We start from the raw sequence: 23,757 nt of genomic DNA on the forward strand, positions 1-23,757 counted from the left end.
TTTTCAGGGGGATAAGGCACAATGCCACATTTATTGGTAATACATATAGCAATCAACATTTATCATATCCACATGATATATTATAGTTACACACACAAGCACACTCTGTCTTGTTGTTACCAATAGTTGCTCCCCCCTAACTGCACTGGCCAAGTGAGTTGAGTGGGCAAGGGATGAAGCCGGGCTTCTGTCGATCCAAATTGGTGCTTCCATTTTGACCTGGAGTCCTCCTGCAAGATACCACTGATTTATAGTAGCTCTTTTCTCAAACAACTCTATCATCTTCTGCATATGCAAAATCTGTGAGAATCATTATATGTATATGCAGTTAGTCATCTGTGGTACAGTCTGGGTATTGTCTTAGTGCTGACACATTCATCTCCAAAGAGGGGGTTTCCAAAAGCAGGTACTTGCTGCTGACTCCCAAGGTGTCCATATGTCTAATCTTATTTCAATGAGTCCACTTAACAGGTCTCCTTGTTCTTGGCTCCCATCCCCTCCAACCATTGCAACAGTTCGGAGTTGCATGCCTTCCATATCATACCCATTTACACTTTATTCACTCAACAGAGCAATCAATTAAATAAAAAGGGGGAGCTCTATTTTGGTACAAAGACATTCTCTTTACTTTATTTTTTGGGACTATTCTACCAAGACTTAATACAAAAGACTTGATACAAAGTTTCTATTTCTATATGAAAAGATACATTTCTATATAAAAGGACTTAATACAAAGCTATATGAAAGGACCTGATACAAATTTAAAAAATTAATATGGAGATTATATGAAGATGATTCATACTTATATGAAAATGATTAATACAGAGGTTTATGATTAACACAGAAATGTATCAACAATTTCAAAATAACAGGCTAGATAGTGTGAATGCTCACCTTGGGTATGTCTACATTATGGGATAAGGTCAAAATAAGATATGGGACTTCAGCTACGATAATTGCATAGCTGAAATAGAAATAGCTTAACTCAATTGTTGACACAGGAAGTCAAGGGAAGAACACTCTTACTTTACTCCTCATGATAGCAGAGTTGCTAGCACAGTCCAGAGTGCCCCTCTCAGTTCAAATTAGCTGTCTTAACTAGACCCACTAATTTTAACCCCAGAAGATGACAGCAGCAACTTTGATCATCTCTGCAGGGTAGACATACTCGTTATTTCAAAAATTGAAGACATTTCCTCAGGGAGGGAGTGTCACCACCAGAGCAGGCTAGGCAGTTTCTTGTATCAGAGAGACGGTCCCAAAGCAGGACTCATGCTTAGAGCTACATTTAGTCCTTGTCTATACTAACTCCACCATTGCCTGGTCCCAAGTCCAGGATGTGAAAGGAGGAGGATTGTACGTCAGGCTAGCAACCCACTACGTAAAAAACTCTTGCTACAGAAACGTCAATGAAAACTTTAAAAAGCCATCAAAGGGGTGATCAGCTGAGGATTGAGGCAGCAACGCCTAACATGATGAGCAGAGATGAAAGCCAAAAGGAAGTTTCTGCTCCGATTCAGTCCCTAGCGAGACCCAAGCAACAAGTGAGAGTGGCAGTATGGAAAGTAAGAAACATGTACGAGACCAGGAAAACAGCACAGGTGGTGAGAGAAATGACCAGGTACAAGATCAATATTTTGGGCATTAGTGAAACGAGATGAACTGACTCAGGGATGCTAACACTTGATTCAGGGGAGACTGTCTGGAAGGAGACTGTCTGGAAGGTCAGATGGACAGCATCAAGAAGGGGTTGGCATCATCATGGATATTCAGGCTAAGAAGAGCCTTCTGGGATGGGAACCAGTCAACTCTCAAATCATCAGAGCAAGATTCTTTTCCAGCTACGCCAAAACCACCATTATTCAATGCTATGCACTCACTGAACAAGCAACAGAGGAGGAGCAGGACTTATTCTATAGCAACCTGCAAGAGCAGATAGACAAGACACCTCGCCACGACGTTTTGATCGTAATGGGGGATCTGAATGCAGAAGTCGGGTCGGATAACGAAGGCTACGAATCCTGCATGGGCCCAGAGGGTGTCGGTGAAAGAAACAATAATGGACAGCGTTTTGTAGATTTGTGCCTGGAGAATGGTTTGGTGATAGGAGACACTGTCTTTCAACATAAGACAATACATAAGTTGACCCGTATATCTCCAGATAGAAGGACTTGTAACCAAATTGATCACATTCCTATCAACCAGAAGTAGAGAAGATCCATGAGAGATGTCCAAGCACTGAAAGGAGCAGATGCCAACAGCGATCATCATCTTTTTCTTTGCAAGCTGCAGCTCAAGCTCAAATGGCTGAAAAGGACAGACAGAAAGACTGGTGGCCATCTCTTTGACTCCAGTAGACTAAAACATCCAACAGTGAAGATCCAGTTCACTCTAGAGCTGTCCAACAGATTCAGCCTGCTCGAAGACCTGATAGCAGATGATATTAATATCCACTGTGAGAAGATCCAGAAGGTATACCTGGAAACCAGCAAGATTGTATTGGGGTACAAGAAGAAACAGAGAAGGGAGTGGATTTCAGATGCTACATGGCAGCTCATGTAGAACAGAAAGATGGTTAAACAGCACACACTTGCAGGCAGTGACGAAGATAAAATAACAGCTGTATAGGTCTACAGGGACCTAAACATTGCCGTGAAGAGAAGTGTACGAAGAGATAAGAGAGCGTATGTGGACAATATTGCCACGGAGGCCTAGTCAGCAGTAGACAGAGGTGATTCTAGGACAGTGTACAAGATCACCAAGACTCTTATAGGAGACTTTACCAACAAATCTACAGTAGTAAGAGACAAGAACGGGAAAATGCTGGTGACAACAAAAGAACAGCTCAGCAGGTGGACGGAACACTTCAGGGAGTCTCTCAACAGACCAGACCCAGAGGAAGAGGCTGATATTAGAAGTATGAACCTCCAAGTAGACATGGAATGTGGGGACATCAGTGAGCTGGAGATAGCAGACACTATCAAACAGACGAAGGGCAACACAGCGCCAGGGGAAGACCAGATCACTGCTGAAAGCTCTGAGGGGTCTTTTCAACAGGGTCTGGGAAGAAGAGAGGGTACCGGAGGCCTGGAAGAAGGGTATCATTGTGAAGTTACCCAAAAAAGGCGATCTGTCCATCTGCGGGAATTGGAAAGGCATTAATCTGCTGTCTGGGCCAGGAAAGATTTTCTGTAGAGTCTTGCTACAGAGAATGCGAAAGGACATTGAGAAAATCCTCAGGGAAGAACAGGCTGGCTTCAGAAGTGGAAGGTCATGCATGGACCAGATCTTCATCCTACGCACCATAGTGGAGCAGTCAATAGAGTGGAACTCTTCGCTCTACATTAATTTCATCAATTTTGAGAAGGTGTTTGATAGCATCCACCACCCCTCACTCTGGAGGATTCTACAAGCATACGGGTTCCCTGAGAAGGTCATTAACATCCTGAAGGACCTGTATGCTGAGAATCAATGCTGTGTGTGACATGAAGGACAGTAGAGTGACTGGTTTCACATGAAGACAGGGATCAGACAGGGCTGTGTAATCTCACCTGTTATTCTTCCTTGTGGTCATTGACTGGGTGATGCACAGAGCCACTGAGGGCAGATCAAGGGGAGTGCTATGGGGACCGATTGCTTGGCTTGAGGACTGCAACTTCGCAGATGAGCTGGCGCTTCTCGCGCATGATCAGCAGGACATCCAAGAAAAGACTGACATTGTTGACCGGACAGCCAGAAGCGTTGGGCTCAGAATTCACCCTGGCAAGTCCAAAGTGATGAAACTGAGGACAACTAACACCGATAAAACCACCATCATGGGTGAAGAGTTAGAGGAAGTAAATGACTTCAGGTATCTCGGCCGTTACATCTCGGCAGACAGCAACATCGACAAAGAGATCTTCGCTAGAATTGCCCTGGCAGCGCAAGCCTTCCAAAAGCTTAACAACATTTGGAAGTTGTCACTGTTGCAGACCAGGACTAAACTGATAATCTATAGGTCAAATGTGCGCTCAGTCCTGCTGTATGCCGTAGAGACTTGGAGGACTAACAAGAAGATTGAGAGCAGACTCAGAGGCTTTGAAGGACAGTGCCTTCGTCGTATCCTCAGAGTCTGCTGAGAACAGCATGTTACCAACAAGGAGTTGCCAACGCACTGGCATCAACAATGTTATGAACAAGATCAAGCAGAGATGCTGGAGATGGCTGGGGCATGTCCTTTGGATGAGCGAATCAAGACTCCCTCATATGGCACTCAAATGGACTCCACCTGGAAAGCGTAAAAGAGGGAGGCTGTTGGGCACCTGAAGGACTACTGTGGAGGAGGACATGAAAAGGAAGGGCACAACCTGGGAAGAAGTCAGCTGGCTTTCTCAGGACTGTGAAGACTGGAGAAGATTCGTTGGCGCCTTATGTTCCATCAGGAGCAAAGAGGACTAATAATAATAATACTAAAAGGAAGATGACTGCTGTCGATCTTCCAGAGTTCAATTTAGCAAGTCTAGTTAAGACTCATTGAAGTCAAACTCAGGGGGCACCCCCATCAATGTCTGTTACTTTACTTTTACAAGTCTTAAGGAAAGCTGTGACGGACCGGTCCAGGTCTGGGCACGGCTGAGGGTATCCACTCAGGGCAAATTGCTCAAACTCAGGGCTCTTTACAGCTTCTGATTGGAGGCCCTTTCCAAACAAGCCACAAACCAGTCACACCGAGTGCTTCAGCTGCCGATCCGGCCAGCCAGAAGCCTCACGAGCAAAACCCCTCAGCTCTTCCTATGCCCCAATCAGCCCCAGGCCTAACACACAGGTGAAGGATTTTAGAACCCAATCTCACCCACCCCAAATGGGTTCTTCCAGTCCCAAGAAACCAGCCACAGTTCCCAGGTCAATTTATTCTGGATCTTACCCACAAGACCACGCTGAGCCAAACCTTTAGAATCTAAAATCTAAAGGTTTATTACTAAAAGAAAGAAAAGCATGAGAGTAAGATTGTTAAAGGATAATACAGCCTTTTCCCGACTTACGAACCGGTTATGGACCAAGCAATTTGTTGTAACTCGGTCCATTTGTAAGTCAGACCCCATTGAGTTACACACGACCACACTGTTCGTAAGTGCGGATCGTGTTCGTAACTCAGGGTCCGCCATTTACGACACCTTTGGTCATAACTGCGAATGGTTGTAAGTCGACCATTCGCAACTCGGAGACTGGCTGTACATTACATGCATCGAATCACCCAATTCTCAAGGCAGGCTCTTAGCAGTTCATAACATCTCTGCTATCTTAAAAGTCTTTGGTATACATCCTATGTCAGGATGGGTCCACAGTTCTTTCTGGCTCGTGGTTCCCTGCATCTGGGATCAAGAGCTGAGCTGAAGACCAAGATGGAGGGTGCCACATAGCACTTATATACCTCTCCTGGAATCTTCTTGGCTGCCACAGGTCACCTGGTCAGTGGCCTATCCCTGTGTTCCATGCTGGTAGCCCTTAGGTATCAGTCACAATCCTGAGATGTGTATTGGCACCTAGAGATTCATTGTCTCCTTGCTCATTGTCTCCATAGGCTGAGTTTTCCTTGCCCCTTTGCTCAGCCACCGAGAATTTTGCAGCATTCATACAGAGTACATATTTCTAACTCCATACAGATATTATACCATTACATGAATAGCACACACAAAATCAGTAGAGCAGAAGCTTTCATGTGACACCTCACATGGCCCCCTTTGTATACACTTTGGGGCAAATACCGCCCTCTCCCCCCATGGGTGCAGCAGTGATCTGGCTGCTCCCTTTAAAATCTAGTAACATGACAGAAGCCAAAGGGAAAATAAGGGAAACCAACTCCAGATACATATTCTACATAGCTGGAAATGTGTCCCTTATGCCGAGCTGCCAGTTCTAGTGTAGACTGAGTGTTGCTCAGTTCTGTTGTCACAAGGTGAAGAACAAAAGGGTAAAGTGGTACCTGCAGCATTTCAGAACAACCCTATCACTCATCCACCCACCAGCAACTCTATCTCCTCTCTCTCAGCTCCACTTTGTGCTTCTTGACTATTTCAACCTAAGGACTTTGGAGAAGCATATGAAACAGCTGTTCCAGGTTGTTTACTAGAAGTAACAACCAGCTATATGAAAATGCTACAAAGTTATACGATGCTATAAAGTTACATGAACATGCTTAATACAGAGATGTATCTACAGCGCCTCACCCCAGTGCTGGACACCCCTGGGAACCAAATACCACTCATCTGTGTGTAGGAATTAGGCAGAGCATGGAGAGAATTTCCCTTGGGTGTGGAGCAGTCTCTGGTGCCCAAACTCTAAAAGCGGTGTTTTACATCCTAGCTAATGAAGCCTGGGAGATTTTTTCCCTAGAGGATTTGCTGCTGCAAGGACCTGTGTGGATTCTTTCATGTCTAATAAGGTGTGAAGTGTGCTCAAAGCTTTTCCCACAGTCAAGGCATTTATATGGTCTCTCTCCTGTGTGGGTTTTCTCATGGAAAGTAAGGGCTGCTTGTATAGTGAAACCTTTCCCACATTCATAGCATTGAAATGGTCTCTCTGCTGAGTGGGTTCTCTCATGAATAGCAAGGGATGATTGCTCAGTGAAACCTTTCCCACATTCATGGCATTTATATGGTCTCTCTCCCGTGTGGGTTCTCTCATGTTTAAGGAGGTTAGAGGGCTCAGTGAAACCTTTCCCACATTCATGGCATTTATAAGGTCTCTCTCCTGTGTGCAATCTCTGATGGATAATAAGGTATGAACTCCTGCTGAAGCTTTTCCCACAATCAAAGCACTTACATTGTTTCTCTCCTGTGTGGGTTCTCTCGTGTGTAATGAGGACTGATCGCCTAGTGAAACCTTTTCCACACACAAAACATTTATATGGTCTTTCTCCTGTGTGGGTTCTTTCATGTCTAATGAGGACTGATCGCCTAGAGAAATCTTTTCCACACTCATGGCATTTATATGGTCTCTCACCTGTGTGGGTTCTCTCATGTCTAAGGAGGGCAGATGGTTCAGTGAAACCTTTCCCACACTCCAGACATTTATATGGTCTTTCACCTGTGTGGGTTCTCTCATGTCTAAGGAGGGTAGATGGTTCTGTGAAACCTTTCCCACACTCAGGACATTTATATGGTCTTTCTCCTGTGTGAGTTCTCTCATGTCTAACAAGGACTGATCGCCTAGAGAAATCTTTTCCACACTCACGGCATTTATATGGCCTCTCCCCTGTGTGAATTCTCTGGTGTTCAATAAGGGTTGTCCTCTGACTGAAGCTTTTCCCACATTCCAAGCATCTACATAGCCTCTCTCTAGTGTGGGTTTTCTGATGTATACTAAGGTTTGATCTCAAAGTGAAGCTTTTCCCACATTCAAAGCATTTATGGGAGGATTTCTCTCCCATGTGGAGAATCTCATGTTTAGTACAGGATGACAGTTCAATCAAACTTTTTCCACACTCCAGGCACTTGCAGATTCTCTCTCTTGTGTGCCCTATCTGGGGCAGATTAAGGCCTGACTTCTCATTGAATCTTTTCCCACAATCTGAGCATTCACAGGGTTTCTTTCCATTGCAATTTGATTGCTGGGCTGGAGTTTCTATGGGATCCTTGGATCCTCCCCCACATTCAATGGATTCCTCTGCTTTTCTGCTTAGACTGTTCTCTAGCTGCCCTCCTGCCCTGTGTTGATTACCCCAGGCTTCCTCCTGTTCTATATTCTGGGAAAAATCCCCTTCATCTCCTTCCACAAACATTTCCTGTGGTTCTACGGTTCCAGAACCTTCCTGCTGTTGATTCTGCTCATTGTTCTCCCTCGTTCTATCACCTGCTGGGAGAAAGAGAGAATCCAAGCAAGGAGTCACTGTCTGTGCTGGGAAGAAGGGACTGACAGGGGAATGGCAAAGATAGAAAATACAACACAATAATAATTGGGGAGACTGAGACATTGAATTCTGCCTCCACATCCCCTCCCCCAAACACTCGCAGGGAAGGAAACATAGGGAGGAAACTCCTGACAGCTGAAGGGTATGTATGTGTTCATTTTAAACAAAATGTGGTTTGGAAAGTAGATATGCATAAAGAAGCATGCTGTGGCTCACCATCCTAGGAACAGTCTAGAAAAGGCCCAGGGGAGGGTGGTGAACTCAACATGTGGAGTGGAGAAGTACAAGCACGTGACAAAGCCATATATGGAAAGGTTGAATCTGATTGGTTTAGAAGTTTGTGTTATGTAACCTGTTATGTAACTGCCATGTGCTATAAAACAGCAAGGGGAGGGGCTCCTTGCTCGAGGGGCTCTGGCTGATTTTAGTACCAGGGGCTCTCCCTTTGTGCACATTGAATAAAGTCTTGTTGAATTGAATTGAATTGAATTGAATTGAAGTATTGAAGACCCTTGATTCTGCCCAGCACCTGATTCTCTGGGAACCACAAAATCCCAACACATCTAACAGGATATTAGCTATTATTGTGATAAGTATTTGCCAGGATGATACCAGCAGCCCTACCTGGGGTACATGGGGTGGAAGTGAGAGCTCTCATCCACAACTCATTTTGGGAGTCCCAGCATTTTCCTGGACTCACCTGATGGTTTCTGTGCCAGTTTCCCTAGGGTTACCATATGTCCAGTTTTCCCCAGACATTTCCTCCTTTTCACTTATTAAATCTCCATCTGGCTGGGCTTTTTCAATGGCTAAAAATATCCAGGATTTTGCCCGGAATTGGGGAGGGGGCAAGTGTCTGTCAAAATTGATCATTTAGAGCCACGTGCCTGGACCACTCACAGTCACTCTGCACACCTGCCCCAGTGCCTGGAAGGAAAAGTGCTGGCTGCATCTTCGGTGAGACCAAGGGCAGGTTGGATGTGGGGGATGGGTTTGGCTCGTCCCATGGAGTGACTGCTTTACCTTCCACCTGTGACGACGCAGTCGGGGTTCCCCTGACACTGCACCTAAGTAGCAGCAAGAACAGACTCCCCCAGCCAGTAGAATAGAGGCTTCTCCAGGATTCAGCACAGCATAGACGTGCTATTGCTACAGGAGTCTGGGCCAGGATGCCTCTTACCCCTTGAGATGGGGTCCCTGGACACCTAGGGTACGTCTAAACTACATGCCTCCGTCGACGGAGGCATGTAGATTAGCCAGATCGGCAGAACCTCGTGAAACCAGGTTTACCTGTGCCGATCAAGAAAGGCTTCTTTGTCGGCGCGGCGTGTCCAGACTGTCCCGATCTGCTGACAAACAGCTGATTGGCAGAGCGGGGCAGCCATTTAAATTTAAATGAAGCCGCGATTATTTTAATTGCGGCTTCATTTCCCTCTGCTGATCTGGCTAATCTACATGCCTCCGTCGACGGAGACATGTAGTCTAGACACACCCCTAGATTCCAGCCCCCTCCTTAGACTGGTTCCTTCATGATTCCAGCCCAAGACTAACCCTTCCCCCAAACACTCACTTCCCTAGTTCCCTCACTGCCCCCAATTCATGCGGGGCAGTGCTGGGCAGTGCTCACAGGCAGAGGCCAGTAGGGGTTAAAGCAAGGGGCTGGGGTTGGCTTGTTCTGGGGGAGGGCTGCGGCACTGGGTTAGAGCAGGGAACTGGGCATTAGAACTTCTGGCTTCTTTCCTTTCCTGTAGGTGGGCAGTGGATCTGTTGGCTAGATTTGGGGCTTCTAGTCTCAGCTCTGTGAGAACTGTGGGTGCTGGTGCTTGGTGGGGTGGGCAAGTGAAAGTAAGGGATTCTGGGAAGCAGGATTCCTGGGTTCCTTTTCTAGCCAGCCACTTCTCCCCTCGCTGCCTTTAATTTCAGGATCTGGCCCAGCCAGCAGCCTCCCTGGACCCCCACTCTTTCCTCCTGGCCCTGCAGCAGTCTGGGCTGCTGGCTGGTTGGTGGCGCTGCTGGAGCCTGTGCTGCCGCATGTCTTGGGGCGACGTGGCAGGGAAGCAGGATCCCAGCATGCAGTGTTCCCTTACACCTTGAGAGCCTGAGGGGGCAAAGGCAGCCCCAGCAGCAGCAAGATAGCCCCAAGACTGGTATGCATGGGGATGAGTTTGCCAGCTCCTAAGCCTGGCCTCCTGTATGAGTTGCGCAGCCACCCCACAGCAGCACCAGCAGGAACCAGAGAAGTGGCGATGGGAAGCCCAGTAGCAGCAGCTGGTGTCTGAGCAGCTGCAGCTCCTGCACTCAGGTCGCTACACTGGACAGCAGCAGCAGCAGCTGGGGCTCTCTGGTGAAGCCAGCCCACCCTCCCCTGCAGCAACAGCACCCCGGGTAAGGTGCAGCCCAGTTACCACATAGGGGCTGGAGGGGGGAAGGAAGGCTTAGCCAGTGGGCCTGGGGACCTCGCGTGCTTGTCAATGCAACACAGCAACAGGGTAAGAACAGTGGGGTAACTCAGTGAGTCTGGGATTCAGTGTCTTCTGGGAGTGCCCAGTATGCTTTTTTATATTATATTCTCACATTGTATACTCACTGTTACTTGTATACAGTATAGATTATATATATATATATATATATATATATATATATATAAACCCACATTAATACAATGTGAGTTAGTAGCTACTGATACAGATACACTCCCACTCAGGAGTATCCTCTTTTTTGAAAGTTCAGATATGGTAACTGTGATGGGACGCCCAAGCCCTGCACTCAGAATGGATTGCGATACAAGCTGGACACCACCCCGACCCCGGGATCATGGGGGAAAGGCCAGGCCGGACGCGGTGGGACGCAACCCTCCCGCAGGCAAAAAGCGGCCTGGACACTGCCTGGCGGGGAGGGAGAAAGGGGGCGGAGTCTGGACGGGGAGTAAGACATTGGGCTGCACCCAACTTCTAGCGTACGGGTGATGTCAGTGCTGGCGGGGCCTTTGAAAGGTGGCCCTGACCCTGGAGAAGGGGGAGACAGCAGGAGAGTGTCAGGAGGTGTGGGGAAGCAGCCGGGAGCCGATTGGCAGGAGCTTCAGAGGAAGCGGCCACCAGGAAGGGGAGCACCTCCAGACAGGGCCACCAGGAAGGTATCAGCACCTCCAGACAGGGGAGCAGAGTGTCTGGATCCCGGGAATGGCCTCGATGCAGAGCGGACACGGACACAAGGACAGCAAGGGTAGGAAGCAGCCCAGTGCAGGGTGTAATTGGAACGCCCTTGGGTTAGCGGGTGCTATTCCCCCACTAACCTGTGCAGGGGGCCGTTCCTGTGCTTTAGGGCCCTGGGCAGGCCTGGGTCCCCCTACCCCACCATTTCACTTGGGATCATAGCCAAGGAAACTCTGGGGAAGGAAGAGGCTTGCCTGAAGACCCATGGGGGGTCTAAGCAGTTATGGACTCAGAGAAAGACTTAGGATGTGATGAACGTTTGTCTATCTAACGGGTATGAGTACTGTTTAGAGAGGGGGGGGCACTAAAGAGGAACACAGGTACCTCCAAAGGACCTCTACATGGAGCGTACCCCATTACAGTAACCCTAGTTTCCCCGACTCCCCACCTGTGCAGATGCCTCTCAGGATCACCATTTCTTTGGAAGGCTGGAGATCTGGGACCCATGGCTCTTCCCCTTGTTCCAGCTGGGCAATCAGGTCAGGTTTGGGAATGGAGAATCCTGCATGGGGTGAAATCAGGAAAGTTGAAGGCACATGGAATCTGGGCAGATAATGTATCAGAAGAAAACTCACTGAGCACAATCTGATCCTACATGGGACTGGGGTAATTCAGACATCTTAAGAGCAGTAGACTTTTGGGGAAAAATGAGGGTGGGAGATGTGGCGAAGTCAGGATTGTGTTCTCTCTGTTCACTTTTTTATGGTGTATCTGATTTCTACTGCCCTGTAGCAACCCCATGCATGTGCCTCAGTTTACCTGAACACTGTACTACTATCTAGATAGGGATAGTAGTTTGGCTGTGACTCACTGGGGGAGGATGCCCAGGCCAGCATGTTCAGAAGGACGCATGCTCATAATAATCTGAGTCTGGGAGGGGTATGTGATCAGGTGACACCCTTTGCTCAGGAAGCTGGACAAAGATTTGAGATGGAGCTGGCTGAAGCCAGGGATGAGCTGTGGAAAGTGGAAATGTGTCTTGCTGGCAGAGATGGGGGCAGGGCCCTTGGCTCTGGGACCTTCTCCCAAGATGGACTGTACTGATTGCTCCTGGTCCCTGTGCTAACAAGTCTGTTCTACGCTGTAACCCTGTGAACTAATAAAACTTCTGTTCTACCTGCCAGCTGAGAGACACGTCTGGCTGTGGATAGGAGTGCAGGCCCAGTGACTCCCCACTCCTCGATGACAGAGGGTGTTGTCATGCCCTCACTAGAAATTTTAATGATCTGTGGGTTCTGAGGGACTTGCTGACACACACACACATCTCTGGGGTTGAAGTCTAGGCTATTTCCCAGCCTGTGGAACCTAGAGCCCGCCCCACAGGTGGAGCCAGTCCCAAGAAGACAGGTGAATGGTGTATGTAGGAGAAATAATTTTGGTAGGACAGTACCGCAGGTCTGGCCCTTGAAAGCTAGGTAGATGGGGATGAACTAGCCTGTCCCTTATGTGTCTGACTTCCCTGTTCCAGAAGGGGGCATGATGATGAAAATGTCTCTCACATAGGGGCTGTGGGCCCCACTTCCCTCTAAGCAAACTGACCAGGAAAGAACCTGACCTGATGCTGAAATGCTGGCCCCAGGGCTTTGCTAGCTGAGGGCACAGGAATTCTTACCCAGTGAGGCCACAGTCTCATAGTTCTCCTGCATGACGTCCCTGTAGAGGGCTCTCTGAGCGGGATCCAGAAGAGCCCCCTGCCCTGGAGTGAAATACACAGCCACCTCCTCGAAGGTCACCGGCATCTGAAACAACAGGAGCCCCCCACTTAGCTCCTGCCACCCCAGCTACAGCCCCACTAGTCACAATGAAAGAGGCCCGAGGAGCAGAATCCCACCCCACCCTGGCCAGAGATGCCAGGAGGGCCCAGGGAAGAGAGACGGGTGAGCTCCTTGTGCCTCCCAGCAGATGCAGCAGGGCAGGGTCTTCTCAGTCACCCACTTACCAGCCACAGGCTGAGGTGGGAGCAGAGCTCTGCACAGGTGATAGGGACAGGAATCCCAGCAGCTTCCTAATTCATGGCAGCCTCTGGCTAGTGAGCTCTGTCTCCAGCAGGAGAAAACAACAACAGGAACAGCCAATGCAGGCAACCCAGAGGGTACGTCTACACTAGCCCCCTAGATCGATCTAGGGAGTCTAATGAGGGTGACCGAAATTGTAAATGAAGTGTGGGATTTAAGTAACTTCCCGTGTCTATACGTGGCAGTGAAACGGGATTCTGAAATAAAACCCTAAGTCGAATTAGATGATATTCCTCCTGCAATGAGGTTTACCAGCTAATTCGAGTTAGGGCTTTATTTTGGAATCCCATTTCACTGCTGCATGTAGATGTGGGTAGTTACTTCCGGCTAGTCAATTTCTAAAATGGTGTCCGGCTAGGAACATGCAAATCAAACGCGGGATATTTAAATCCCGCGCTTCATTTTCAATTTCGGTTGCCCTCATTAGCCTCCCTAGATCAATTTAGGGGGCTAGTGTAGACATACCCAGAGGAAATGAACAGAACAGGGAATCCTGAAGTGATCCACCCCCTGTTGCCGATTCCCAGCTTCTGGCAAACAGAGGCTCAGGACATCCTTCCTGCCCATTCTGGCTAGTAGCCACTGATGGACCAGTGGAGACTCTGGTCAGTTTCCCAGCCCACCCGTGGAGTGTTTCCTCTTTCAGAAAACGGAAAATGTTCACCCTGCCCCCCAAACAGGCCTGTTCAGACAATCAGGCCCTAGGTTGAGTAAGACCAGCATGTTTATCCCACCCTGCCCCACCCTGTGTATTTCCTGCCCCTCTCCCACTGCAATAACCCCCCTACAGCTTCCCACAAAATCCCCTACCTGAACTTCCTCCACCACAGCACTGCAAGATGAGACGATCTGGAGCACAGTGTGGATGTGATTCATCAGCCTGTCAGAGTGAGAGGGCTGATTGGGGAGGTTTTCAAAGTGGGTTTGTTCCATTTCACACCCCAGTCTCCCCCAGCTTCTCTCTGCAGACTGATGTTCTAGGCCAGGGGTGGGCAATAATTTTTGAATGAGGGGCACTTCAATTTTTTTTGAAGCGATTATAGGCCAACCCAGAAGGGTGGAGCCATGGACAGAAGGGGCAGGTCTTTAAATAGCAGGAGTTGAAAGGGCTCGCGCCTCCCCTGTGGCTCCCAGGCATTACATTAACAGCTGCGAACCCTTTCAATTCCTGCTATTTAAAGAGCTTGCTGCTCCAGCCCTTGCTGCTAGTGTGTTGCCTGGGAAACTGGGATGCTAGAGCCCTTTCAACTGCTTCTATTTAAAAGGCTCACACCAATAGTGTGGGGAAAAGTAAATAGCTTTTCCTTAGTCACTTTTTCCACACCAGTCATGATTTTATAGACCTCTATCATATTCCCCCCTTAGTCTCTTTTCTAAGATGAAAAGTCCAAGTCTTTTTAATCTCTCTTCATTAGGAAGCCATTCCAAACTCCTAATCATTTTTCTCGCCCTTTTCTGAACCTTTTCAAATGCCAATATATCTTTTTTGAGATAAAGCGATCACATCTGTATGCAGAATTAAAGATGTGCATGCACTGTGGCTTTATATAGAGGCAATAAGATATTCTCTGTCTTATTCTCAATCCCTTTTAAAATGATTACTAACATTCTATTTGCTTTTTTGACTGTCACTGCACATTGAGTGGATGTTTTCAGAGAACTATCCACAATGACTCCAAGATCTCTCTCTTGCGTAGTTATAGCTAGATTAGTCCCCATCATATTGCATGTATAGTTGGGATTATTTTTTCCAATGTGCATTACTTTACATTTATCAACATTAAATTTCATTTGCCATTTTGTTGCCCAATCAGTTAGGGTATGTCTACACTACAAAGTTAGTTTGAACTAATGGACGTTAGTTCGAACTAACTTTCCTAGGCGCTACACTAGCGCTCCGTTAGTTCGAACTTAATTCGAACTAACGGAGCGCTTAGTTCGAACTAGGTAAACCTCATTTTACGAGGACTAACGCCTAGTTTGAACTAGCTAGTTCGAACTAAGGGCTGTGTAGCCCTTTAGTTCGAACTAGTGGGAGGCTAAGGCTTCCCAGGTTTCCCTGGTGGCCACTCTGGCCAACACCAGGGAAACTCTATTGCCCCCCTCCCGGCCCCGGAGCCCTTAAAGGGCCACGGGCTGGCTACTCACTTTGTGCCAGTTGCAAGGCTGCAAGCACCCGTGCCTGCACAGCCTGCACCTGCCACAACATGAGCCAGCCATCCGAGGGCTCCCAGCCCTCCACTGCTCCCCAGGACCATCCTGGCGGCTCCCAGGAGCCTGCCCGGGGGCGCAAAAGGCGGGCGCCCGCCTGGTCAAGTGCGGAGATCGTGGACCTCATCGAGGTTTGGGGGGAAGCCTCCAATGTCCATGATCTCCGCACTAGCCACCGGAACGCAGCCGTCTACGGACGCATGGCTGCCAGCCTGGCCGCCAGGGGCCACCAGCGCAGCCGGGAGCAGGTGCGCTGCAAAATAAAGGACTTGCAGCAGTCCTACTCCCGGGCTTGCCTGCCAGGGGCCGACCCAGAGGCCTGCCCCCACTTCCGTGCCCTGGACCGCATCCTGGGGCCTCATGCCGTCCCTGCCCCCCGGGACGTGATTGACCCCGGGGCAGAGGGACCGCTCCTGGAGACGGAGGAGGAGGAAGAGGGCTCTGAGAGCCAGGAGCCTGCCGCCAGCCTGCCCAGGACCCGGGACCCCCGAGGCACGCCACAGAGCCGCTCGCCTGCATCGTCAGAGGCCGGGGAGGCGTCCATCTGTGAGTACCCTCGTGTTCCCCTTATGTGTACGGGGGGCTGGGGCAAGAGGGAGCCCCGGGACCGTGTGCCTGGGCCTTGCCCACCACGGAGCAGCAGCTGGGGATCCTGCAGGGGCCCTGGCCTTGCACAGGGGAGCTGGGTTTCACACACCTGGGCCCCTGGGGAAATTGACCGCTGGTCTTCTTGCACCACAGCTGCAGCACCTGGGCCTGCAGGACGCACCACCCCGCCTGCAGCAGCCGCCCGCGCCCGGGCAAGCAGGACAGCCAGGAACCAGGAGGACTACCAGAGGCGGCACCTCCGGTTCCTGGACTGACAGCTCCGTCTCCAGGACCACTGGGTCCAGGACCTCAGGCTGTGCCAGAGGAGTCTGGAGGCCCTGGAGGAGCAGGGCCGTGCCCTGCGAGGCCACCTCCAGAACCTGCTGGACCGCTTTCCATTTCCTCCTCCCCCTGCTCCCCCTCTTGCTCCCCCTGTTGCTCCCCCTGCTCCTCCTGCTTCCGCTCCTGCTTCCGCTCCTGCTTCCTCCACACACCCTGTCCCCTCTGCCCCCCCCTCCACAACCATTCCCCACCGACGCCCCCGGACCCGCAGTGTGGCGAGACGGGAGAGGCAGCGGGACTCCCACCCCTGAGCTTTCCTTCCCCTTCCTCCCTTCCCTCCCCTCCCCTTCCAGCTCTCTCGTCCCAGGTTTCCCCCTCCCTTCTCCCACCTTCATTCCTCCCTCCCCCCACCCCAGTTCTGTGAAATAAACAGACGTTTTTGTTGGAAAAACAGGTGTCTTTATTTGACAGTAGGTAGGGAGGGGAAAGGGGAAGGGAGGGTAGGGTGGAAGAAGGCCCCAGTGGGGCATGCAGGGAGAGGTCAGTCCTCCTCCTCCTCCACCTGGAAGCTCTCCCACAGGGCTTCCCGGATCCGGATGGCTCCCCGCTGGGCTTCCCGGACGGCGGCGGTGCGGGGCTGACCGTAGTGTCCAGCCATGCAGTCAGCCTCAGCCATCCAGGCTGGCAGGAAAGCCTCCCCCTTCCGCTCACACAAATTGTGGAGCACACAACATGCCGCCACCACGGGAGGGATGTTGTGCTCGGCCAGGTCCAGACGGGTGAGGAGGCATCGAAAGCGGGCTTTCAGTCGCCCGAAGGCCCCCTCCACCACGATGCGGGCCCTGGTCAGCCTGGCATTGAAGGCCTGGCGAGAGGGATTGAGGTGCCCCGTGTAGGGCTTCATGAGCCACGGCTGCAGTGGGTAGGCGGCATCCCCCACCAGGCACACGGGCATGTCCACGTCCCCGACACTGATGTGGCGGTCGGGGAAGAAGGTCCTGTTCTGCAGCCGCCGGCACACGGAGGAGTTGCAGTACACCCGTGCGTCGTGTGCTTTGCCGGACCAGCCCACATTTATGTCCGTGAACTGTCCCCGGTGGTCACACACGGCCTGCAGGAGGATGGAGAAGTACCCCTTGCGGTTGACGTACCGGGACGCCTGGTGTTCCGGGGCACGGATGGGGATGTGCGTCCCGTCGATGGCCCCCCCGCAGTTGGGGAAGCCGAGGGCGCCGAATCCCCGGATGACAGCGTCCGGGTCGGCGAGGCGGACCACCCTGCGGAGCAGCACCCAGTTGATGGCCTTGACCACCTGCGGAGAGAGACACAGCAAAGCGCCAATCAGTGGGGCGCCCGGGTGGCTGGGAGTGTGCGTGTCCTGGCAGTGCCCCGCGCCCCACTCCCGGAAGCAACCCCCCTGGCGGCGTGTAGTACGGCCGGGCCAGCCCGACCCCTCCGGTGCGGGGCGCTTTCACCTCCTCCCGCCCCCCCCTTTGTCCCTGGGGCGGCCCATCCCCTCCTCGCAGCCCCCCTCCCCCCCGGCTCGGTGGCCGACGAGCACCGTACCTGCATGAGCACCACTCCGACGGTGGATCTCCCCACACCGAACTGGTTCCCGACGGATTGGTAGCTGTCCGGCGTGGAGAGCTTCCAGAGGGCGATGGCCACCCGCTTCTGGAGGGGGATGGCGGGTCTCATGCGAGTGTCCCTTCTTTGCAGGGCAGGGGCGAGCCCCTCGCAGAGCTCCAGGAAGGTGTCCCTTCTCATCCTAAAGTTCTGGGTCCACTGTCGGTCGTCCCAGCGCTCCAGGACGATGCGGTCCCACCAGTCGCTGCTGGTGTCCAAACGCCAGACGCGGCGGGGCATGCCGGTGCCGGGGCGCCACTGCGGCTCCTCCATGGCCCCCAGGGTGGCCAGGCGGAGAGGCAGGGGGCTGACGTTCCCCAGGTGGTGCCAGGCAGCCTCGAGCCATTGCTGGCAGGCTTGCAGCAGCAAGTCCAGAAAGTGCACCAGAAGGTGCAGGGCGAGCCGTGGCTCCATGTTGCCACCTGCGGCGGTCCCCCCCGAAGGGAAGCACCGACACAGATGGGCACAGAGACCGACGCTTTGCTGTCCCTCGGCGAGGTTGGCAAGCAAGCAGGAAAAGCTGAGAACCGGCTGTCCAGGGGGGTCCCTTTAAGCACGAGCCTCAGATAGCCTCAGACAGCAGCCACACAAAGCAACTGCTGACCTGATGCCCTGCCAGAACCGGTTTCAGCTGCCCTTAAATGCCCCCCTGCATCCAATCAGTGTGGACGCGCTAGTTCGAACTAGCAAAACGCTAGTTCGAACTAGTTTTTAGTTCTAGATGCGTTAGTTCGAACTAGCTTAGTTCGAATTAACTAATTCGAACTAAGTTAGTTCGAACTAGCGCTGTAGTGTAGACGTACCCTTAGTTTGGTGAGATCTTTTTGAAGCTCTTCACAATCAGCTTTGGTCTTAACTATCTTGAGTAGTTTGCTATCATCTGCAAATGTTGCCATCTCACTATTTACCCCTTTCTCTAGATCATTTATAAATAAATTGAATAGGATTGGTTCCAGGACAGACCCTTGGGGGACCCCACTAATTACCTCTCTCCGCTCTGAAAACTTACCAGTTATTTCTAGCCTTTGTTTCCTGTTTTTTAACCAGTTATCAATTCATGACAGGACTTTCCCTCTTGCCCCACGACAACTTACTTTACTTAGCCTTTGGTGAGAGGCCTTTATTAGATTCAGGGATAGCCGAGTTAGTCTGTACAGGATAAACTTAAAAAACAGCAAATAGTCTAGTAGCACTTAAAGACTATCATAAGTTTTCGTGAGCACAGTCCACTTCTTCAGATGGTCATCTGGAGAGTTGTTAGTAGGGATTTAATGTTATTAGAAATGCACTAAAACCAAAATAGAGACTGTGACTAATGGGACAATCCAAGATGGAGTTGTGGTGGGATTTCAACATGGAACCCAACAGACTGAAAGGACTTTTGCCGCCAAAACCATCCTTTGCACATGGCATGTGTCCATGTACACCGCACCAGTTTGTCTGCACCCAGCACCATTCTCTGCACTTGGCGCTTCAGCTGCTTTCCTGCCCAGAGGCGTTTTATAAGCTCGGACCCTGAGAGAGTTCGGGTTCCTGAGTTCCTGATTTTCTCGGGTTCCGTCGTCTCTTCGTGAGTTCATCGTTCACCTAGCTTGCTGTCTTCAGGACCGTGGTGAAGGCCGGGACCTATCCTAATAACAGACCAGCAGAGTGCTTCAACCCATCACTGCGGTGAAAGCCCAGTGTAAGTGGACTCTAGCTACCTGTCCTGACGAACCAGACACACCGCCTAACTCCGATTGCTGTGGTGAATGCCCTCTACTCCAGAGCGGGGAAAACCGTCTTGTGTGTTTTCTACTCACAAACTGACTGTCACACCATCGACAGAATAACAACAAGGACTCCTCAGTTTTCCTCCCCCAAGGCTATCTGAGCTAAAGGGTTGCAGGTCCTGAGCCTTGGCTGTCAGTTACCATCTCCAGACAGACTGAGTATAATCTCCTTTACACACTGCATAACATCTCATTATTTTAAAAGAGTGTAGGGTTGGTTTTACAGTGTCGTATTGTGTTTATTCAAGTTTATTGGTTACCTGTTGTATTCAATACACTTTTACATCTTTTAAATTTGAAATCAGAGTCTGTGTTTATTTCCATCTGAGAAATCCTCTGGTGATAGATACAGTGGGTTCCAGGCCGGATCTCCTTCTGGGACAAAGGCATTTACCATCTAGTCAGCAGCTCCAGTCTAAATTAGTTTACTAGTGTGCCTTTGCTGGTAACAAAGTGGGCTGTGCCCACAAAAGCTCATGGTACCATCTACATATTTAGTTAGTTTTTGAGGTGCTACTAGACCCGTGGTCACCAACCAGTAGATCGCGATCTACCGGTAGATCTCGGAGGTTCTAAGAGTAGCTCTTGAGCCCTCTCTGAACTGCGTGCCTGCCCAGTACATTTACATTAGATTTCCTCATTTGAGGAGCAGCTACTCACCGAGCAACAGCACAGGTGAGTAGCTGCGAGGAATGGTGGGAATTTTTTTTTAAAAGCAGCAGTATAAGGATTGGAGATAGCAAGTGAAGGAGAGGAGGAGAATAGAGAGGGAGGGGCTTCAAGGAAGGGCGGGGCGGTAGATCTTGGCTTGGTCTGTCATTTAAAAAGTGATCTTGGATGTGTAAAGGTTGGAGACCACTGTACTAGACTATTTGTTGTTTTTTAAGTTTATCTAGTATATTAGTAAGGCATGATTTCCCTTTAGAGAAACTGTGTTGACTTTCCCCCGACAAATTATATTCATCTATGTGTCTGACAATTTTATTCTTCACTATAGTTTCAAATAAATTTGCCCGGTACTGATGTTAGACTTACCTGTCTGTAATTGCCAGGATCACTTCTAGAGCCCTTTTTAAATATTGGCATCACGTTAGCTGCCTTCCAGTCATTAGGTACAGATGCTGATTTAGAGGATAGGTTACAAACCACAGTTAATAGTTCCACAATTTCACAATTGAATTCTTTCAGAACTCTTGGGTGAATGCCATCTGGTCCCATTGACTTGTTACTGTTAAGTTTGTCAGTTTGTTTCAAAGCCTCATCTAATGACACCTCAATCTGGGACAATCCTTCATATCTGTCACATAAAAAGGATGGCTCAGGTTTGGGGATCTCCTCAATAAAGACTGAAGCCATAAGGACTGAAGCTAAGAAATCATTTAGCATTTCCACAATGACTTTATCTTCTTTGAGTGCTCCTTTAGCATCTCACTCATCCAAGGGCCCCACTGGCTGTTTAGCAGGCTTCCTGCTTCTGATGTATTAAAAAATGTTTTACTTTTTTATGAGGTTTTGGCTAGTTGTTCTTCAAACTCCTTTTTGGCTTTTCTTATTATATTTTTACACTTAATTTGAAAAACTTTGCTTCTTTCTATTCTCCTCACTGTAAGATATTGCTACTGGAAGTAGCACAGTCCTATCTTAGCTCTGTACAAATCACCAACCACCTCCTCTGCACCTGCCTGCTACATGCATGGAACCAGAGCTGGGAAGCGACACTGGCATGACGGGGCAGACACAGCCAGCAACCAGATGCATGGGAAGCTGCCATGTCCCACTCTCAGTGGGAGATGGAAGCTGCAGCTGCAGAGACCTTTCTGCTTCCTGAAGCCAGGTCAGCAAGCTCCGGGAGCTACAGTCAGGGCACAAAGCCAGCCTGGCAGCCATTGCTGGGCATTTCCCAGGGGGACAAGCTCCTGCCCAGCTAAGAAAAGTGGAACCTTCCAGCCAAGGGGCTGACAGGCCCCAGAATCTCCATCTAGGTGAAAAATCAGCTAGGCCAAGGCTTGGACTCACTGCAGAGAAATGCAGTCACTTGAGGGCAATTGATTATTGGTCATCATTACCAAAGAAGGGCTCTGGCATAGCTACAAGTCAGCTATTCAAAAGTTCAAGCAAGTTTATAAAACCCCAGACAAGACATTGACATTATGTTCATATTCCATTTACCTTAATGGTGAGGTTTCCCCTTTCATTTTGTCCTTAAATTAAAAAATAAAAATAAACAACAAAACCGTAATTAACAAAAGAGATTGGTTTTTGTTTACAAGTACGTTATTTGTTGAGGTAGAAATATATGTACCTATATTTATAACAGTGACTTCTTTGAACTTTAAAAATATTGATATTAATAACATTATGATTATACCAGAACCAAGATGTTAAAATAATGTTGTACCATCTATTTTTAAAAGAAACCATAGAACAGTGACTGTTGCTGCAATAAAATAAAAATAATAAAAAAGTATTCATATGACACACAACATACAGAAACTCTAGGACAAGTTACAATTAAAAACAAGTGGGGCCAGAATTCTATTTATGACTATTCAAAATAAGGCAAACAAAAATAAAACATTAAAAGGGTTAAACATATAAATAAACAACTTAATGCCTTATGGAAACATGCAGTGATAACTGATACAAATGCATACTGATGCTTGCCAAATTTCTTCCATTAATATAATAACGTTTGGCATTTTCATGTATTTATATAAACTCTGTTTTAAAACGCTGCTGTCTACTGATAGGAAAAGCCCACGTTTCAAGCATTAGTGCTTAGAAGCAGAGTAGACATTTCTGTTGCTCAGCAACCATCTCTTCCAGGAAGCTGGGACTCTTTCCAGCTGTTGCATTCCTGAGGGTTCAAATCATTGTTATTAAGTTACTGGATTTATCGAAAGAAAAGTTGTTACCTTGTTTTCTCTTTGTTTTTTGTTTCGTTCTGTTTTCAATTGTTTTACCTTTGGGAAGTGTCTGTAAAAACTGTCACTTTCACTAGAGGAAGCCTCAAAGCGAGGACAGCAGAGAGAGGGGGAGAAAGCAGGGTGGGGGTGGGGTTAAGAGCAGCCTAGGAATGTGAGAAGACCTGAGCCGACAGCGATTAACTCTTAAGGTACACGCAGCAGCCAACTGAGGAAGGCTCTACAGGTGATCATCCCTGCATGTAAAAATACTGGTGCAGGAAGAGTGTAGTTGCAGCTAGTGTGGGTCTTTCCAAGCAGTTGGGAACCTGCACCGGGGTGTTAGCCCTGGCTCTGAGATGGGGGAGGAGAATCATTATCTGCTCTCGTAAAACCTCCGTTTCCTTCCTCAGTGCCTCTTGCTTTTGTCTCCGTGCCCACTGCATTGTGGGAGCAGGACTTGATCCTTCAGATTCATGCTGCCCTCTATGTGGGGGAGGGGTTGCCTCAGGAGGCATCTGTGCCGATTGAGGTGGGGGCAGGAGCAGAGCAAGGAGGCATGGACGCAGGAACGAGGAGTGATTACAGTACCCAGGGCCAGATTAAGGGGGGGGGGGGGCTAACCAGGCAGCTGCCCGGGGCACCAACCTATGGGGGGTGCCTGATTGCAGCTGTAAGGGGTGTCATGCGGTCTCCATCCCCAGGTGCGCTGAGCCCCTTACAGCTGCAATAGGGCACCACATGGCCCCTGCCCCTGAGCACACAGTGCCCCTTACAGCCCGGGGGCAGGGGCCGTACAGAGCCTGATTACAGCTGTAAGGAGCACCTCGGGGGTGGGGGGGGCCATGCATGCACCATGTGCCTGCTGCCCGGTGCACAAGAATGGCTCAAGCTGGCACATGCAGTACCCTCTCATTTCCATGGGCTCCCAGCTGTTCCCACCGAGCACCTATTATATTTAAAGTAGCACACACACACACACACTCTCTCTCTCTCTCTCCCTTTCCCCTCTTGTTGTTACCGATAGTTTCTCCCCCCAACTGCAATGGCCAGGTGAATTAGGTGGGGGAGGGATGGAACATATAGGCTGTGTCTACATTGGCCGTATTTGTGCAAGAACACTGATGTTCTACTGTACAAAATCAGCGCTTCTTGTGCAAATACTCTGACGCTCCTGCTCAGGGATAAGTCCTCTTGCGCAAGTGTTCTTGCGCAAGGGGCCAGTGTAGACAGGTAACATCAATTTCTTGCACAAGAAAG

At 49.6% G+C, this 23,757-nt stretch overlaps 1 protein-coding gene across 7 annotated transcripts; it reads right to left on the bottom strand.

Moving 5' to 3' along the window:
• LOC102461082 (uncharacterized) lies at positions 1 to 22,878 on the bottom strand. Of its 7 annotated transcripts, XM_025185934.2 has the most exons (7): positions 22,510 to 22,878; positions 21,764 to 21,795; positions 20,630 to 20,715; positions 13,926 to 13,995; positions 12,713 to 12,839; positions 11,489 to 11,602; positions 1 to 7,833 (listed from the first exon to the last, which is right to left on the bottom strand). In XM_025185934.2, the coding sequence occupies exons 4-7, from the start codon at positions 13,989 to 13,991 to the stop codon at positions 6,332 to 6,334; spliced, it is 1,809 nt and encodes a 602-aa protein (XP_025041719.2). In that variant the 5' UTR covers positions 13,992 to 13,995; positions 20,630 to 20,715; positions 21,764 to 21,795; positions 22,510 to 22,878; the 3' UTR covers positions 1 to 6,331. The 7 variants fall into 7 exon arrangements, with proteins under 7 accessions (XP_025041719.2, XP_075769238.1, XP_075769239.1 ...); XM_075913123.1 differs by lacking the exon at positions 20,630 to 20,715; XM_075913124.1 differs by lacking the exon at positions 20,630 to 20,715 and having other exon boundaries at positions 1 to 7,830; positions 22,510 to 22,877.
• Between the last annotated feature and the right edge of the window lie 879 nt (positions 22,879 to 23,757).

The sequence above is a fragment of the Pelodiscus sinensis genome, chromosome 31 (assembly GCF_049634645.1).
Source record: "Pelodiscus sinensis isolate JC-2024 chromosome 31, ASM4963464v1, whole genome shotgun sequence".
Lineage (NCBI taxonomy): Eukaryota > Metazoa > Chordata > Testudines > Trionychidae > Pelodiscus > Pelodiscus sinensis.

Excerpts from the sequence above, each read along its gene's own strand:
- LOC102461082 (XM_075913123.1), bottom strand. The coding sequence starts at position 21,789 with ATGAAAGGGGAAACCTCACCATTAAG. Across the intron at positions 12,840-13,925 it reads CTGTGGTGGAGGAAGTTCAG|ATGCCGGTGACCTTCGAGGA; the intron begins GTAGGGGATTTT and ends CTGTTGTTTCAG. Across the intron at positions 7,834-11,488 it reads CCTGAGAGGCATCTGCACAG|CAGGTGATAGAACGAGGGAG; the intron begins GTGGGGAGTCGG and ends TCTTTCTCCCAG.